Genomic DNA, 21,180 nt, shown 5'->3' with positions numbered 1-21,180 from the left:
GTTTTATGGGTGGTTGCCAAAGTGTTGCTGTGCAGTTGCTAGGGTGTTATGGACGGTTACCAGGGTGGTACTATGCAGTTGCTAGGGTGTTATGGACGGTTACCAGGGTGGTACTATGCAGCTGCTAGGGTTTTATGGGTGGTTGACAGTGTGTTTCTATGCAGTTGCTTGGGTGTTTTGGGGGTTGACAGGGTGTTGCTATGCAGTTCCTAGAGTTTTATGGGTGGTTGCCAGGGTGTGGCTATGCAGTTGCTAGGGTGTTATGGGCAGTTGATATGGTGTTGCTATGCAGTTGCTAGGGTATTATGGGTGGTTCCCAGGGTTTTGCTATGCAGTTTCTAGGGTGTTATGGGTGGTTGCCAGGGTGGTACTATGCAGTTGCTAGGATGTTATGGGTGGTTTCCAGGGTGTTGCTATGCAGTTGCTAGGGTGTTATGGGTGTTGACAGGGTGTTTCTATGTGTTTACTAGGATTTTATGGGTGGTTGCCAGGTTGTTGTTATGCAGCTGCTTGGGTGTTATGGGGAGTTGACAGGGTATTGCTATGCAGTTGCTAGGGTGCTATGGAAGGGTTTACATGGTGTTGCTATATGTTTGCTAGGGTTTTATGGGTGGTTGCCAGAGTTTTGCTTTGCAGTTGCTAGGGTGCTATGAGGGTTGACAGGGTGGTGTTATGCAGTTGCTAGGGTGTTATGAGGGTTGACAGGGTGGTGTTATGCAGTTGCTAGGGTGTTATGGGGGTTGACAAGGTGGTGCTACGCAGTTGCTAGGGTGTTATGGGGTTGACAGGGTGGTGTTATGCAGTTGCTAGGGTGTTATGGGGGTTGACAGGGTGGTGTTATGCATTTGCTAGGGTGTTATGAAGGTTGACAGGGTGGTGTTATGCAGTTGCTAGGGTGTTATGAGGGTTGACAGGGTGGTGCTATGCAGTTGCTAGGGTGTTATGGGGTTGACAGGGTGGTGTTATGCAGTTGCTAGGGTGTTATGGGGGTTTACAGGGTGGTGTTATGCAGTTGCTAGGGTGTTATGAAGGTTGACAGGGTGGTGTTATGCAGTTGCTAGGGTGTTATGAGGGTTGACAGGGTGGTGCTATGCAGTTGCTAGGGTGTTATGAGGGTTGACAGGGTGGTGTTATGCAGTTGCTAGGGTGTTATGGGGGTTTACAGGGTGGTGTTATGCAGTTGCTAGGGTGTTATGAAGGTTGACAGGGTGGTGTTATGCAGTTGCTAGGATGTTATGGGGGTTTACAGGGTGGTGTTATGCAGTTACTAGGGTGTTATGGGGGTTGATAGGGTGGTGCTTTGCAGTTGCTAGGGTGTTATGAAGGTTGACAGGGTGGTGTTATGCAGTTGCTAGGATGTTAATCTGACAATAAAAAGTATTATCGCATTTGCTCCAGAAATGTTTTGAGGTGGAATAGATCTGTTTATGTTTACGGACCCTGCTGAGATCCAGTCAGTTGAGATGGAGTGTGTGTAAGTGTGTGTGTTTGGATGGACTCCAGTAGTTTGAGTCATTGGCACACTTTAAGCAATGCTCTGGAATTGACAAACACAGAGGACGGGAGACACAGACTCCAGATATTTCATCCAGTCTAAAACAACAGCATTGCTGGTTGTATTAATGAGCTCAAATCACAGCATCAGTCTGGAAGGGTTGATTCGACTGCTGTATTGATCTGTGGACTTCATTAAGACCTTTTGAAAGGCTCTATTATTCCAGGCTCACCGATATTATTTCATTTCACTGGCGTTACAGAAGTCATGGACTCATTTAGAGAATGTAGAAATGTAGAAAATGTGTATGATAGATGCTGATATTTGTCTCTGGATTATATTAACCCTCATCCGTCCCATCGCACTTTGTAACAAATCCTTCCCTCGCAGGTCAAAATGACCCGAAGCCCTAAAATTATACTTTTTGCTGTTGTCCAGCAAAAGCTTATTTCATTTCATTTTGATAATATTTTTTTCTATTTTTTAGATTTGATCAATTATATTGATAATACATTACAATTCATGTTATTTATTAATACATTTTATTTCATAGTTAATAATAACATTTAATGTAAAATCACATATTAATGTATATTTATTCATTATTATTATTATTATTAAATATAATATTATTGGATGTAATAATAATATCAGAATATTTTAAAATAATTATTATTAAATATAAAATAATATTTGTATGTGTATATACAATGTACAATATGCGTATAAATATAACATATATTTAATTATATTTGAATATAATAATAAATATACAGTTAATGTTATTTATTTATAAAATATTTCATAATTAATTTTTTTAATCTATTAATAATTTGAATAATATTAGAACATTACACGCAAAATACTAATATTTTATCATTATTGTTAAATATAATATTAGATGTGTTAATAATATTTTAGTGATAAAATATTAAGAAATTTAAAATAATGATATTATTTATATTCAATATACAGTGTATGTATATATATACATATTATTTATATTCAATATACAGTGTATGCATATATATACATATATATAAATTAAAAATATATATATGAATATATGATAAATATTTAAATATAATAACATGCAATTAATATTATTTCACATTTGTTATTTTGTATTATTAAATGTATTCACAATCTGAATATCAAAGCATTTTATATATAATATATATATATATATATATTATAAAATGTATTCCTTATAAGTGCAATAAACTAATTTCAGAAATAGGAATTCAGAAACGTACAATTAACGTGTACAATTAATACGGATTTAATATGCATTAATATAGAATTGTTTTGCCGTCAAAGGCAGATTTTAAGTTATATTTTTGCGTCCTGTGTTTGTTGTCTTCTGGCAGGAATCACGGTGTTGCTGTCGCTGACCGTCTTCATGCTCCTGGTGGCTGAGATCATGCCAGCCACGTCAGATTCAGTGCCTCTGATTGGTGAGTGAAGCTGTCCATCACAGCGAGGGGGCGGGACTTGTGCTTTGTGTCGGTTTAAACAGATGGTAATGTGTGGCACAGATGGAGAGAAATGACGGCCTCTCTTTAGAGACCCTGAAAACCGAGATGCTGCAAAGTGTCACATTCATGGTTGCGTATCGTTCTCGAGCGGGTCTGTTATAAACGAGTGCAATCGTTCCCCCTGAAACGCTCTCTGTTATCTGTCTGCTCCATAACATACCATTACAGACGGAAGACACATCAAATAACCTCATTTTCATATCCGTAACCGCTTATGTTTTTATAAGAAAGATACTGTCTTGAATCTGTCTGACTTCTGTGGTGTTCATGCTGTTGACACCTTACATTAAAGGTGCAATATGTAAGATTTTTGCAGTAATATCCACAAACCACTTGGCCAGTGTTATATATTTTGTTCAGTGAGTCCTTACAATATCCCAAATGTTTCCAACTATTTGTAAATCGTGAGAAAATTGCGATTTTACCCGGGACGTGTGAGGGCGTGGTCTGTCAGTGACATCATATCTACATTTACTGTCGTAGAAACCATGGCAACAGACTTGGACGACCGCGTAACGTCTAGCGGCCGCTAGTTTCGTTCACACATTACGGACCACGGCAAGCAGACTTTGGAACAAATTGAGAAATCAAAAGAGGTCCAGTATCGACGTGGCGTTTTCAAGATGGCGAGGCTTCGCAACAAACCTGGACTTGACCGACTTCATCCACATGAGACAAAAACACATTTTCTGTGTTTTCTCAGTCTAGAAGGCACCAAATTCAAAAATAATTTCACATTTCTACTACATAAATGACCCAGTTTAAATACACATTCATCTTCAGTGTTGGGGGTAACGCATTACAAGTAACTTGAGTTACGTAATATTATTACTTTGCACAATCAAGATTCTGTACTCCTCAGAATGAATAAAATCAGTCAAATGCAAAATCAGAGGACTATGCAAACCTCCAATAATTACATGTTAAATAGAACAACTACTTTTATGCATAATCTACCTTTATATTTAATTTACCAATGTCTTGCTGCTGACCTTTGATGATGAAAATTACTAGATTTTTAGTTTTTATTGGTAAAACTTTTTTCTCCTGCGTCCTATTCTCTCATTATCCAGAGCTGCGCCCTCTAGTGTTCATGCGGGAATCTGCATTTTTACCTCAGTCTGGGGCTTATTATTTACATTTTGGTATGAAGAGGTCTTTGCCGTTGCACAAAAATATAACTTTTTTGTTATAAAAACAAAACAAAAACAAGCCCAGCCCAGGTGAGAAAAAGTAACGCAAAAGTAACGTAACACATTACTTTTCGTATAAAAGTAACTCAATTAGTTACTTTTTAAGGGAGTAACGCAATATTGTAATGCATTACTTTTCAAAGTAACTTTCCCCAACACTGTTCATCTTCCCAGTGCTGAAGTGCCCCTTTAATAGAGTATAAACTGGTGTCACGTGACTTTATTTAAAAAAATATGAATGTTATTTAACATAAATTAACATCACATGAAAAGTACCTCATTTTAAATGCATCAGATATTAGTTAATTTATGGTAAATCTGTATTCAGAGTCCTGAATTTTGATATTTGATTTATGAATGTTCTTGATTTGTAAAGTTTGGTTTATGTCCGCATGAGCGCAAATGTGCGCGTGGCAAAAATGGCGTGATCGTGGAGTGGGCGGTAATGCGCGTTCAGAGCCGGAGACCACATTTCACTTGGCGGCGTGCACGTAAAATTTTGTAACTTTACGCGCAAACATGCAACCGAACATGCACGAGTTGAATCTTCCTTGACGTCTCCTCACACCCGCACCCAGTTTACACGTCTAAATCAGTCGCTTATATTTACAAAGTGAGCCAACAATAGCAGAAATAAGCCCTTTTAATGAAAATAAAGATCCACGTTTAATCAAAATGTTCACGAAAAACTTATTGAAAATGTTTAACCCTCTGGGGGTCTTCGGTCATTTCTGACCCGAATTTGTTTGTTTTTTAAACGTTAAAAATCGTAGCTTCATCGGAATGGTCCGAAACTTTGTGACTTTATTGGTACTTGGTATATGAACACCCAAACAAATTGGGGACAGGATTTGAAAAGTCTAAGTGGTCGTAAAAAAAAATAGTCGCACTCAGGACCTTCGGGTCAGAAATGACCCCCATAGGAAATGAATGGGAAATTTGCAAAAATATGAAAATACAGAGTTTTTTTGTGCATACAATCTACAAATCAGCCAGGATGCAGAAAAAAAGGACTCAACAGTGGAGATCTCTAAAACATCAAGAGTGCAAAACAGACAAAAAAACACAATTCGCTTTTGGAATGGCACGCGTTCATTTGTGTGTGCGTGTGTTTTTATGTGTATAAGTGTGTGTGTGTGTGTGTGTGTGTGTGTGTGTGTGTGTGTGTGTGTGTGTGTGTGAGTTTTTTTGTCTGTTTTGCACTCTTGATGTTTTAGAGATCTTTTTTTCTGCATCCTGGCTGATTTGTAGATTGTATGCACAAAAAAACTCTGTATTTTCATATTTTTGCCAATTTCCCATTCATTTCCTATGGGGGTCATTTTTGACCCGAAGGTCCTAAATGAAGAACCCCAGAGGGTTAATAGAGTATAAACTGGTGTCACATGACTTTATTAAAAAAAATATGACTGATATTTAACATAAATTAACATCACATGAAAAGTACCTCATTTTAAATGCATTGGTTAATTTATGGTAAATCTGTATTCAGAGTCCTGAATTTTGATATTTGATTTATGAATGTTCTTGATTTGTAAAGTTTGGTTTACGTAAAAAAATTTAACTTTACGCGCAAACATGCAACCGAACATGCACGAGTTCGAGGCGAATCTTCCTTGACGTCTCCTCACACCCGCACCCAGTTTACACGTCTAAATCAGTCGCTTATATTTACAAAATGAGCCAACAATAGCAGAAATAAGATCGATGTTTAATCAAAATGTTCATGAAACTTATTAAAAATGTTAGAGATGGTTAATTTAGTTGTGTATACTCATATATTCTGTTCTAATGCCACAAGTAATCCTGGGTTTTACACGATTCCTTCGCAGTGTGGTTTTAGTCAAGTTTACTAAAGTAAACATTGTCTCGTTTGTTCTTCTCGACGCTGTTTCCTGATGGTTTATAGAACAATAACCCCGTCGCCCTCAGTCGTTTAAAAGAACAGCACAACGGCAAGCGCATCGAGTGTAAACACGTCCCCAAACTGACGAGGCTCGCGCTTCGGAGACAGACGAAAGCATAATCAAGTCACTCTGGATAAAAGCATCTGCTAAATGCATAAATGTAAATGATAACAGGGTTGCAAAGCTTGCAAACTAAAAAACTAATTAGATATAAAATGAGTTTGACCATAAAAGCATCACATGATGGCATTGTGTGCGGAGCAGATGCACATTTAAGTTCATTAATAACTGAATAACTCCCCCTGATAAATGAATTGTCTGCTTTGTTGAATTGTGCGGGACTGAGGGATTGTCTGGGGTTCAGATTGGGTTCACTGAAGCTTGGCGTTTTGTAATGGCACAGTTGGTTTTCTCACAGCTCAGACACACACCGCTGAAGATCTCATGAATGCTTCATCTGCGTATAGAAACCCTTTCTTGAGAGATGCTGTGTGTGTGTGTTTCAGCTCAATATTTTGCGACCACCATGGTGATTGTGGGTCTGTCCGTCATCGCTACAGTCCTGGTGTTGCAGTATCACTATCACGATCCTGACGGAGCCCAGATGCCACGATGGGTAAGAGCACAGCTCGTCTGAAGTGTGTTTCATTTTACTTTTGAAGATTTTTTGAAGAAGGTTTTTTGCTTTTTTAAGCTTTTTTATTTGTATAGCAATACACAGTTCTTTGCAGAAAACATGCATGTAGCGTTTTCTTTTCTGTTTATTTAGTATTTTGTTCTGATTTCATTAGTATTAAAGGGTTAGTTCACCCAAAAATGTAAATTCTGTCATTAATTACTCACCCTCATGTCGTTCGACACCCGTCAGACCTCCGTTCATCTTCAGACACAAATGAAGATATTTTAGTGTAAATCTGATGCTCTGAAAGGCCTCCATTGGCTCAATTTACACTCTCAAGACCCTTAAAAGACACTAAAGACGTCGTTACAAAGTCCATCTCACTACAGTGGCTCTACAATAACTTAATGAATTGGCGACAATAGTTTTTGTGCACAAAAAAACCCTAAATAACGACTTATATAGTGATGACGATTTCAAAACACGGCCTCATGAAGCTTCGAAGCGTTATGAATCAGTGTATTTTAACATATATTTTAAATTGTGAATTAAATGTCCAAATACTTCTGGGGGGCTCTGTATGTGTTTAAAGTTACTAGTATTAATATTTAAAATTGTGTATTTTTCATTTTCGCTACAAAAATTTTAATGTATTTATTTTAGGGCTGTCAAAAGATTAATCGCGATTAATCGTATCCAAAATAAAAGTTTGTGTTTGCATTATATATGTGTGTTTACTCTGTTAATTATTATTTATATATAAATACACACACAAGCATGTATATATTTAAGAAAAAAATATTATTTTTATATATAAAACATTTATATTTATATATATTATAGATTATATAAATGTATCTACAGTATATACATGCAAATATTTCTTAAATATATACATGAATGTGTGTGTATTTATATATAAATAATAATTAACAGAGTACACACACATATATTATGTAAACACAAACTTTTATTTTGGATGCGATTAATCGCGATTAATCTTTTGACAGCCCTAATTTATTTATATATTTTATTATTTATTATTACAATATATTTATTATAATATTTATATTATTATTTGTATATATTTTATATTTTTATAAATAAATAAAAATACTTCCTATTTATTATAATAATATTATAAAAATATTTATTTTATTTATAAAAAATATATTTATCCCATTTTTTATTTAGTATTTTGTGTTTATTTCATACATTAATAATATATTTTAAATTGTGAATTAAATGTCCAAATACTTCTGGGGGTCACTGTATGTGTTTAAAGTTATTAGTATTAATAATTAAAATTGTGTTGATGGTTAAAGTGTCTTTCTGATCGCCGGTCGCCTACAGAGTGTGACGTGAATCACAATCGATCTATACCATATGCATGAGACTGGACACTAGGAAACAAACTTTGTGCAAATTTGTCTTCAAGGCACACTCTTAACCTAGCCAACATGAAATATTAATTTCCATTTTTGCTTGAAAAATAGATGCCAGGCCTTCGTTGTCTAGAATTACAATGAATATGCAAGCGCCAATTAGGAGGCCTCCAGAAATCCCTACAGCATTATGATGAGTCACCTGCATTGATTCAGTCATATTGACTCAGCGAATCTTTGAGTTATGCAAACAAGCTAATCACGAAACACAGTAGTATTTGCATGGATGCAGTGTTAATTTTGACAGCATATTTTGATTTAGTTTTTAGTCGTAGTCTTTTGACTAAAATGCTGTTTAGTTTTAGTCATATTTTAGTCATCTGAATTGTTTTTAGTTTTAGTCTCGTTTTAGTCGACTAAATAAACAGTAGATTTAGTCTCCTAAAATCTAATGAGTTTAGTTAAATTGTAATACATTAAGCATTTGAGCGTTACATAACCGACTGTCACTTGAACTGACATTTTGACATCATTTTGTTTTTGACATTAAAAATAAACGAAAGAGCTCAATTCACTTCTTTGTTTGTTTTTAAAAACATCTATATAGTTTTTATAACTTTGTATTTCTGTTTTAGTCAGTAGGCCATATCAGGTTAAGCTAAAGCTTCAAATAAGTTTGTTTATTTATTTTTTTAATTTCAGTTAACATTTATTTAATTTTTTTTAATGGTTTTAGTGAACTATTATAATTCTGCTACTTTATTTAATATGTGTTAAATACTGGTCTTTCCTCCTGACTATGAATTAAATGGGAATTCAATTAAATACAGTTTATTTTGTAAGCAAAAACAAATATATAATGCGTGACTTTTAATTATAAACAAGCTTGAAATACATTGGGACTCTTATTTTGAAATCTCGCCTTACTATTGCAGTTGCAGGAGCTCATTCAAGTTCAGGAGATAAAATATGCGTTGTTACAACCGTCTAAAACATATTACTATATAAACATCGTAAAGTAAACATTGTCATTATTCATCAGCATTAGTTCATATACAATTGCCTGGCATAAATGTGTGTTATTCATTGATTGTGAGTCGCTCTGGAGCGCTGGATTGGGGAAGCGTGAGCCGTGTTTTCCAGGTTAGATCCGCACGTTCAGATCAAATGTGCGCATCTGTAACACAGGACATCAGTTCTGACTGGATCTCTTCCCTAATCGTCCCTCACTAACATTTTCATCTCGTTTTTATTTGCACCAGCTATAACGATAAAGATATCGGCCAAAGATATCGTCCACAGCATGACTATAACGATAAAGATATCGGCCAAAGATATCGTCCACAGCATAACTATGATGATAAAGATATCGTCCACAGCATAACTATAACGATAAAGATATCGGCCAAAGATATCGTCCACAGCATAACTATAACGATAAAGATATTGTCCACAGCATAACTATAATGATAAAGATATCGTCCACAGATATCATCCACAGCATAACTATAATGATAAAGATATCGTCCACAGCATAACTATAATGATAAAGATATCGTCCACAGCATAACTATAACGATAAAGATATCGTCCACAGATATCATCCACAGCATAACTATAATGATAAAGATATCGTCCACAGCATAACTATAATGATAAAGATATCGTCCACAGATATCGGCCACAGCATAACTACAATGATAAAGATATTGTCCACAGCATAACTATAATGATAAAGATATCGTCCACAGATATCGGCCACAGCATAACTACAATGATAAAGATATTGTCCACTGCATAACTATAATGATAAAGATATCGGCCACAGATATCGTCCACAGTATAACGATAAAGATATCGGCCAAAGATATCGTCCACAGCATAACTATAATGATAAAGATATCGTCCACAGCATAACTATAACGATAAAGATATCATCCAGAGCATTACTATAACGATAAAGATATCGTCCACAGCATAAGTATAACAACAGAGATATCGTCCACAGCATAACTATAATGATAAAGATATTGTCCACAGCATGACTATAATGATAAAGATATCGGCCAAAGATATCGTCCACAGCATAACTATACTGATAAAGATATCGTCCACAGCATAACTATAACGATAAAGATATCGGCCAAAGATATCGTCCACAGCATAACTATAACGATAAAGATATCGGCCAAAGATATCGTCCACAGCATAAATATAACGATAAAGATATTGTCCACAGCATGACTATAACGATAAAGATATCGGCCAAAGATATCGTCCACAGCATAACTATGATGATAAAGATATCGTCCACAGCATAACTATAACGATAAAGATATCGGCCAAAGATATCGTCCACAGCATAACTATAACGATAAAGATATTGTCCACAGCATAACTATAATGATAAAGATATCGTCCACAGATATCATCCACAGCATAACTATAATGATAAAGATATCGTCCACAGCATAACTATAATGATAAAGATATCGTCCACAGCATAACTATAACGATAAAGATATCGTCCACAGATATCATCCACAGCATAACTATAATGATAAAGATATCGTCCACAGCATAACTATAATGATAAAGATATCGTCCACAGATATCGGCCACAGCATAACTACAATGATAAAGATATTGTCCACAGCATAACTATAATGATAAAGATATCGTCCACAGATATCGGCCACAGCATAACTACAATGATAAAGATATTGTCCACTGCATAACTATAATGATAAAGATATCGGCCACAGATATCGTCCACAGTATAACGATAAAGATATCGGCCAAAGATATCGTCCACAGCATAACTATAATGATAAAGATATCGTCCACAGCATAACTATAACGATAAAGATATCATCCAGAGCATTACTATAACGATAAAGATATCGTCCACAGCATAAGTATAACAACAGAGATATCGTCCACAGCATAACTATAATGATAAAGATATTGTCCACAGCATGACTATAATGATAAAGATATCGCCCAAAGATATCGTCCACAGCATAACTATACTGATAAAGATATCGTCCACAGCATAACTATAACGATAAAGATATCGGCCAAAGATATCGTCCACAGCATAACTATAACGATAAAGATATCGGCCAAAGATATCGTCCACAGCATAAATATAACGATAAAGATATTGTCCACAGCATGACTATAACGATAAAGATATCGGCCAAAGATATCGTCCACAGCATAACTATGATGATAAAGATATCGTCCACAGCAAAACTATAACGATAAAGATATCGGCCAAAGATATCGTCCACAGCATAACTATAACGATAAAGATATCGGCCAAAGATATCGTCCGCAGCATAACTATAACGATAAAGATATCGTCCACAGCATAACTATAACTATAAAGATATCGTCCACAGCATAACTATAACGATAAAGATATCGTCCGCACATCGTCTGTTACACAGGACATCAGTTCTGACTGGATCTCTTCCCTAATCGTCCCTCACTAACATTTTCATCTCGTTTTTATTTGTTGACGAAAATGACAGCAAGTTTTCGTCATAGTTTTAGTCATCCAACACTAGTTTTTATTTGTTGACGAAAATGACAGTTGATTTTCGTTATAGTTTTTGTCATCCAACACTAGTTTTTATGTAGTTATCGTCTCGTTTTCGTCAGTGAATAAAGGTTGTTGATGAAAATTATGACGAAAATGATTCGTCAACAAAATTAACACTGCATGCATGAGATCGTTACTTCATTCATGCTTGTGTTTTGTTGTCTAGACCCGTGTTCTCCTCTTGAACTGGTGCGCCTGGTTCCTCCGCATGCGCCGGCCCGGTGAAGAGCGTGTCCATCTGGCCTGCCACAACAAGCATCCGCGGCGAGGCAGTGTGTCCAGCGTGGAGCTTTCGGTCAGCCAGGGGGCGCTGCAGCCCGCTAGCGGAAACATGCTATACATCGGCTTCAGAGGTATGGAGGGCGTGCACTACGCTTCCTCTCACGACTCTCACAGCGTGCTCTGCGGCCGTCTCTTGGCGTCCACTGAGGAGGACGTGCTGTTGCCGGGGGCGACGGTGCCGACGCTAGGGGGCGGGGCTGGAATCAGGGGCGGGGTCAGTGGAGGCATCGTGGGTGGGGCTTTGGAACTGGAACTGGCCAAAATTCTAGAGGAAGTGAGGTATATCGCCAAACGATTTCGCGACCAGGACGAGGACGAGAGCGTGTGTAACGAGTGGAAGTTCGCGGCCGCGGTCATCGATCGCTTGTGCCTCATGGCGTTCTCCATTTTCACTATCCTCTGCACAATTGGGATCATGATGTCGGCGCCCAATTTCGTGGAAGCCATCTCGAAAGATTTCTTCACCTGATGGTCGACGAGCTTGCCGCGAGAACTTTATTTTACGTTTTTTTGTACATCGCTCCGCAACGACCGAGATTCTTGTGTAATGGGAGTGCAAATATGACATGCTGAGCGAAAACGATTATCACAGTGATTTGATGCACTTTTTAATTGTCCTCATATTATTCACTAGAGATGTTTTGTTAGCATCTCTGATTTAAACAAGCAACATAAAGATATTGTCCACAGCATAACTGTAACGATAAAGATATCGTCCACGGTATAACTATAATGATTAAGATATCGTCCACGGCATAACTATAACGATAAAGATATCGTCCACAGCATAACTGTAACGATAAAGATATCGTCCACAGCATAACTATAACGATAAAGATATCGTCCTCGGCATAACTATAATGATTAAGATATCATCCACAGCATAACTATAATGATAAAGATATCGTCCACGGCATAACTATAATGATAAAGATATCGTCCACGGCATAACTGTAACGATAAAGATATCGTCCACGGCATAACTGTAACGATAAAGATATCGTCCTCGGCATAACTATAATGATAAAGATATCATCCACAGCATAACTATAATGATAAAGATATCGTCCACGGCATAACTGTAACGATAAAGATATCGTCCACAGCATAACTATAATGATAAAGATATCGTCCACAGCATAACTATAACGACAAAGATATCGTCCACGGCATAACTATAATGATTAAGATATCGTCCACAGATATCGTCCACAGCATAACTATAATGATAAAGGTATCGTCCACAGCATAACTATAACGATAAAGATATCGTCCACAGATATCGCCAACAGCATAACTATAATTATAAAGATATCGTCCACAGCAGTACTATAACAATAAAGATATTGTCCACAGCATAACTATAATGATAAAGATATCGTCCACAGATATCGTCCACAGTATAACTATAATGATAAAGATATCGTCCACAGCATAACTATAACGATAAAGATATCGTCCGCAGCATAACTATAACGATATAGATATCGTCCAAAGCATAACTATAACGATAAAGATATCGTCCACAGCATAACTATAACGATAAAGATATCGTCCACAGCATAACTATAACGATAAAGATATCGTCCGCAGCATAACTATAATGATAAAGATATCGTCCACAGCATAACTATAAGAATAAAGATATTGGCCAAAGATATCGTCCACAGCATAACTATAGCGATAAAGATATTGTCCGCAGCATAACTATAACGATAAAGATATCGTCCACAGCATAACTATAACGATAAAGATAACTATAACGATAAAGATATCGTCCACAGCATAACTATAACGATAAAGATATCGTCCACAGCATAACTATAACGATAAAGATATCGTCCGCAGCATAACTATAACGATAAATATATCGTCCACAGCAAAACTATAACAAAAACGATATCGTCCACATCATAACTATAACGATAAAGATATCGTCCACAGCATAACTATAATGATAAAGATATCGTCCACAGCATAACTATAATGATAAAGATATCGTCCACAGCATAACTATAACAATAAAGATATCGTCCACAGCATAACTATAACAATAAAGATATCGTCCACAGCATACCTAAAACGATTTTCAAGCTGATGAATGATAAAAAACCCCGACAGCCAATCAGAATCCATCCTGCTGTAAAGAGCTTGAGCATTTAAAGAGACAGACAACAAAATTGCAGCACTTATAATAAGCCGAACGCTGGTGTGGATGCTACTATAGTTATCGTTATAGTTATCGTTCATGGTGTAAACGGGCCTTTACTGTTAGTAAGTTTGATTTATTTCCATGAATGAGCTCTTGTCAAAGAATCAGTTTGAACGCTGATTCATCAATTTATTTGTGTCACTTCGAAAGTCCCTGTGCGGCTTTTTACATTTATCAAAACGTTTTAGTCAAATATGTGTAGGTGAATATTGCTGTAGATGTATTACGTTTGTGCATATATAAATATGAAAATTACTAAATGTCATTGTTCGTCAAATTCTAGATTTTTCTATTAAATTCTATTATTGGATTTTAGTTCAATTTACATGAAACATTTTGAACCTGTTTGTCTGCAACAACTGAAATGATGGTTCTTCTGATTGATTTTAGAGCAAATACTTAAATTATATTTACACTGCTCAGCCCTAAAACTAAGTGTGTTAACCTTTATTGCTGTGGTGGTGTTAATGCATAAATGAACCCACAGGACTAATGATTCATTCAAAGATAAACATGTCGGTTTGAGCTCAAGGTTATTAATGTTAATGACTTATGAACAGCAATACAGGTTTTAATTGTGATATATGTAGTTGGTTCTCTGTGTAACAGGTGAGATTTCATGTGAGTGTTGAAATGACGTTTGTTGTGTTTTTAATGTACAGTGGGGTCCAAAAGTCTGAGACCACTAGTGAAATTGCTTCTATTTTGAATACTTTCTAAATTAATCCAGCATTTTTAATTGATAAATGATATTATCATCATAAAAATCAAGTCATGTGCTCAAGTCCAACCTGTTTTGGACCCTGCAGCATCATATTGTGTTGTTTGCTTGATAGACTCACAAAATGTGCTGTTTTACATGAAAACACTGCTACTAAGCCACACATAAACACATGAATTGCACACACAACTATTTAAGAGTCAGACCTTCTGTCATCCTGTCGTCTAGAAAAACAGTTTGAACCTTTTATGGACCTTTCCCAGCATCACATTTTCTTTCGGGTCTCCTGTGCCGGTACGCTCTGGTCTTTGAACCCTGTATAAATAAATGTATTTTTCTATTAAAATATTCTGTTTTATGTGTCTCAGAGGGGTTTTGCTTGGAAAGCATTTCAGAAGCTTTTCGGGTTTTTGCATTTCATACCAAGTCAAAGTTTGTCAAATGCACAGCAATACTGCTTTTTTTTTATCGTAAGAGGTGCATTGTGTCTGTTTATCAAAACATATATGTGCACTTTAATATGTTTTTGTGTCTTCTGAAGCCTTTTGATAGTTTTGTTAGTGGAACGGACAGAAATTCAATGCATTGTTCATGCAAATGCTATTCGCAAGACTTAAAGATTTAGTGAGACTTCAATTTGAGTCTGTTCCTGAAAAGTAAAAGTAACACATTGAATTAAACCTGAAAGACTGGGATAATATTTTCTTGTAAAACAAGAAAAAACAATAATCTTTGATAGCAAAATAGCTAATGTTATGATACTTTTAAGGCCTGTTCACAGTTTTAGCTGTTAAAAACGTTCACATTCTGTCCATCACCCTATGAAAAACGCATTTCTCTTACACTGTAAAACAAATATTTAAAAAGTGAGTTACCTAGTTGCCTTAATTTTGAGTTCATTGAAATTAAAAAATTTTGTTAATACAATGAAGATGTTTGAGAATCGACATCACCCTTTATTCAAAACGTATTAAAAGATTTTGTAAGCATATTACGTAATTGTGTTTTATTTGTAATAATGCTGTGAAACGTCAAATTTAGCTATTTTCATGATTTCTTATTTTATTTATGTGGTTCAGATTCAATAATATTTTGAGTTTCTATTTATTAAACCAATTTCCTTCATTGTATTAACTCAAATTTTTCATTTCAATGAACTCAAAATTTTAAGGCAACCAGGGAACTTACTTTTTTTTAGTTAAACCAACAACATTTTTGTACAGTGTAGAAATACTGAATCGTGATTGGAATAACGCCTTGCACCGCAATGGCCAATGGTGTTCAAGCATGCAAATTAGGGGCGGGAACGCCTCCTACATAATGCGGCGCTGAAAGACATTTCCTGAGAATCTTTCTCCTTCAAAATTAAAGGAATAGTTCACCCAAAACATGAAAATTATCACATAATTTACTCGCCATCAAGCCATCCTAGGTGTATGACTTTATTATTTCAGCTTAATATAGAGTTATATTAAAGGTGACCTATTATGCCCATTTTTACTAGATATAATAAAAGTCTCAGGTGTCTCCAAAATGTGTGTGAAGTTTCAGCTCAAAATACCCCACAGATGATGTATTATATCATGCTGTAAACGGGCATTTTTGAATGGAAGGACAAACATGCTGTTTTTGTGTGTGTCTCTTTAAATGCAAATGAGCTGTTGCTCCGCCCCCTTTCCAGAAGAGGGCGGAGCCTCTACAGCTACTCGGACAAAAACTGAAGCATCCGTGTGGTTTTGAGGATCATCTCTATCGCGCTCGCGTGACACTGCAGTTCTTCATCATCATCAGAGTTTATGATCTGATGTGTGTTAAAGCCGTATCAGTGTCAACTTCTGATGTATGGTTTTCTGAGCACACACACACACACACACACACACACACACACACACACACACACCTGAAGCACGCGCACAGAAAGCTGTGTGTCAGACGGGACGTCCCGTGAGTATTAAACTAAGTTCTCTTTCACGTCTTATTGAGCTTAAACTGTCACACACACACACAGTTGTGTCAAAAACACACACAGTTGACATACACACAGTCGTTATGTCTGTGAGTGTAAAGAATCTGCATGTGTGTATCAGATTAAAGTGATATTATACAGTAGCTACTGCGATATCTGCTGTTAATATGAATCAAACAACAGCAGAACAGCAGAAAATCTCTCACCGCTCTCGGCTGGATAACTTTACGAGCTTTAATAAGAATATATTTCTCACTTGAGCTCACTGAGGGGCGGAGCTAAGCTAATAGGGCGGAGTCTGTCAGCAGTTGTGGGCGGGGCCTGTTCCAATATGAGCACATTCCTGAACGGCTCATTTTTGAGACAGTGCTTCAGATTTATGGGGAAAATAACAAACGGAGTGGATTAATTTTTGAGTACACGCTGATTTTGAGCAAATCTTCCAGATGGAGCTGTTGTTCTCCCGAATAATCCATCACAGCAGTTAAACATTCCCTCATTAGTGCCTTCAGTTATTCTTCTGCATGATTCCGGCTTTATGGATGCAGAAGAACGACAGAAACGCTCAGAATGAGAGATTGGCAGGAAAGCTGGAGGATTGGTGAAGCATTGAGATGGAGGAAAACCAAGGTCAGGGAACAGACCGGAAATCCTGGACGTCTGCCTGGCGCACGGAAACCACAGCTCTTCCCAAGATTTTAGGAAAGCATTTTTTTCTGCCGTATAAGCAAGTATCATGTTCAGCTGGCAAAAAAATGAAGTGCTCAGAAGAATAATTGTTGCTTAATTAGTGAAATTTGACACGTGACTTACAATAGTGGGCTCCAAAAAGTACCAACCCTGCTGTTGGGGATGAACGATGGTAAGGCACTGGCTTTTCAGACCCACCATTAATACACTGGTATTCTTTGAGGTGCTGTGTAAATATAGTTATATATCTTTTCCAAAACTTGTCAGAAATCAATCGCAATCAAGTTTTACTTCCCGCAGGATTGATAACTGGTGATAGAAATATCATGTACACTGCCGTTCAAAAGTTTGGGGTCGGAAATTAAAGGGGTCATGAACTGCATTATTTTATAATGTTTCCTGTGGTGCACTTATAATGTTAGTATGATTTTTAAATTAAAAAATGTCATAATTTAGAAATAAAAGGCATTTTTCCTACCCTGATTTGAACTCTCTTTTTGAAGGGGCGTGTCTACTGTGAGACTTCAGTGTAAACGCCCACTGCTGTGATTGGCCGCAGTGAGACTTCAGTGTAAACGCCCACTGCTGTGATTGGCCGCTGTGAGACTTCAGTGTAAACGCCCACTGCTATGATTGGCCACTGTGAGACTTCAGTGTAAACGCCCACTGCTGTGATTGGCAGCTGTGAGACTTCAGTGTAAACGCCCACTGCTGTGATTGGCCGCTGTGAGACTTCAGTGTAAACGCCCACTGCTGTGATTGGCCGCTGTGAGACTTCAGTGTAAACGCCCACTGCTGTGATTGGCCGCTGTGAGACTTCAGTGTAAACGCCCACTGCTGTGATTGGCAGCTGTGAGACTTCAGTGTAAACGCCCACTGCTGTGATTGGCCGCTGTGAGACTTCAGTGTAAACGCCCACTGCTGTGATTGGCCACTGTGTGACTTCAGTGTAAACGCCCACTGCTGTGATTGGCCGCTGTGAGACTTCAGTGTAAACGCCCACTGCTGTGATTGGCCACTGTGTGACTTCAGTGTAAACGCCCACTGCTGTGATTGGCCGCTGTGAGATTTCAGTGTAAACGCCCACTGCTGTGATTGGCCGCTGTGAGATTTCAGTGTAAACGCCCACTGCTGTGATTGGCCGCTGTGTGACTTCAGTGTAAACGCCCACTGCTGTGATTGGCCGCTGTGAGATTTCAGTGTAAACGCCCACTGCTGTGATTGGCTGCTCGTTTGATTTACTGACACAAGAGCTGCGTCCGAAATCGAATACTTCTCTACTATATAGTGTGCGAAAAACAGTACACCAACAGTAGTAGTATGTCCGAATTCATAGTATTTGAAAAACAGTCGGCGAAAAGTACCCGGATGACCGACTACTTCCGGCGGGATTCTGAAGTGTGCAAACGATGGACACTTTACTAGGTGATGGGACGTAACTGATGCTGGTAGGTCACATGATCATGACAAAATGGCGAATGTAGTACGTCCGGATTTCATTCATACTGCACTCGTTCATACTATATAACGTACTTTTTTTAACGGTCCCGAAGTTCGTTCAAATTCAAATGTAGTACCTCACATAGTACACGATTTCGGACGCAGCCAAGAACATCTGACTGTATATGAATCATATCAGAAATCACTGGTCTCAGATCAGGCATTAGAATGAACACGGTTACTCATGTGTGGCGTTACTGTCGAGTCTGTTTAAGCCTGCGCCGAAATCGCGACTGATTTCCCAAAGAATCCACAGTGAAATGTGCCGAATACAACTAAATAATGCTCAACTGAGACTAGGGCTGAAACGATTAGTCAACAAATATCTTTGTCGAGTAGTTGTTTGATCTCATGTGACCTAATGTAAGCGGCTGCAATATGGCGATTTGACCACTAGGGAAGCGCTAGAGTGTAATGCAGCCCTTACAAATGTTGCGGTAGAAGAAAACTGCGCGAATGATGGAGTGCAAACTAATCTGAACAAGCAAGATGTGGGAAAGTTTCACAAAACTTCAAACTAAGGCTGCGTCTCAATCAGCTCCTGGTTCAGTAGTCAGGGCACTGATCAGGGATCAGCCCATTGGCTCGTGCCCTGATCAGTGAACCTGGAGCTGATTGAGACGAGCAAGGCCAAACTTTTCACGGGAGCGCAATGTGCATGTTGGAGCACTTAAAGAGGAAACAACTAACTAACTAGCGGTAAATCTCTTTATTAGAGAATGCAATACTACTAATAATTGTAATAATATTAACAATAATAATATAATTACAGTAATGTGATGATTTATTTAGCATAGAATAAAGTTTGATGGAGCTTGGAGTCAGGACTGTTTTTATTATTATAACACTATTAGGTATTATAGTCTCATCACTTGCCTGTATTTTGTTCCATATGCATGAAGAATTACAAGAGGCGATGTTACACTGTAAAAAAAATTCAGGTCTCCAATTGAAAATTTTCTAGTGAGCGATCACATCTAAATTTTTCAGTTGGCCAAATTGAATTTCTGTGAATTGATGCAGTTTAATTAAATTATAATATATTTTCAATTGGAGACCTGATTTTTTTTTTACAGTGTAGGAAGAATATCATGTCAATTACTTTTTCATATTGTTAATTAAAAGGTCAATGAGAATCTGTCAGCTCAATTGTCATGTAAGAGATTAATATTGTCATTTTGTCTGCAATGTCATTTGCAGATTAATATTTTTACCATTCTTTGTGTCCTGAAGTAAATGTCCTCTTTTTCTGTATCAGTTCTAAGAAAAGCAGTGGGCCTGTTATTGTTTTACAAATGAAGCTGCCAAGAGATGTTCACATTCAAACATCTAATATATATATATATATATATATTTTTGTCTGTAATGCAGCTTATTTTTGTTTATTATTATTATTTTTTTTCAAGTGAAAGCGAACAAAATATTTAAACAATGCTTAGAGGACATTTGTGTGTGGATTTGAGTTCTGAGAACTTTAATTGTTTTAACTAATTGAAAAAGCTGAATAATCGTTCAAAATTTACTGATTAGTCGTCGATGTAAATGACAATAATCAATGATTAGTCGATTAATCGTTCCAATAATCGTTAGATTAATCGATTATTAAAATAATAATTTGTTGCAGCCCTGAGACATTCACACTGTTGAGAATAAATCAGCTCATGTGTGATGTTATTTTAGTCGCTCTTCTCTCCTCGTCATCTCACTAACACTCCAGTGGGCGGAGCCAAAGTTGTGATGATGAAGTAGGCGTTTAACTTCTTCTGCAGAGGCGCTCTTTCACTGATCTATAATGAGTCGTTTTCTGGGCTATGGTTACAATAAAAGCTTTCAGTTCTGAGATATTCTTACAGTATGATGACCTCTTATCTGTCAAAAGCTCAAGGAAAATTATATTTCTCTTTAATACTTTCAGTAAACTTATCAAAAGTGACAGTATAAAATGTTATATTTCACATAAATGATGTTCTTTTGAAAAAATATTATTCATCAGATAACCCTGAAAAATAAATGTATCAGTTTCCACACAAACATTCGGTTTTCAAGACTAATAATAATCATA

At 36.9% G+C, this 21,180-nt stretch overlaps 1 protein-coding gene across 1 annotated transcript in view; it reads left to right on the top strand.

Annotated features, from left to right (window-relative positions):
• The window catches only part of LOC307122201 (neuronal acetylcholine receptor subunit alpha-7), a gene marked incomplete at its 3' end in the record, with an annotated part of 59,076 nt that extends 46,578 nt beyond the window's left edge, over positions 1-12,498 (top strand). Inside the window, exons 8-10 of the mRNA XM_079810172.1 lie at positions 2,866-2,952; positions 6,640-6,749; positions 11,914-12,498. Coding sequence (XP_079666298.1) covers positions 2,866-2,952; positions 6,640-6,749; positions 11,914-12,498 — 782 coding nt within the window. The remainder of the gene's footprint in view (positions 1-2,865; positions 2,953-6,639; positions 6,750-11,913) is intronic.
• Positions 12,499-21,180: the final 8,682 nt, after the last annotated feature.

This window comes from Gobio gobio (genome assembly GCF_949357685.1).
Source record: "Gobio gobio genome assembly, chromosome: 25".
Taxonomy (NCBI): Eukaryota; Metazoa; Chordata; class Actinopteri; order Cypriniformes; family Gobionidae; genus Gobio; species Gobio gobio.
This window is presented reverse-complemented; position numbering and strand designations above follow the sequence as displayed.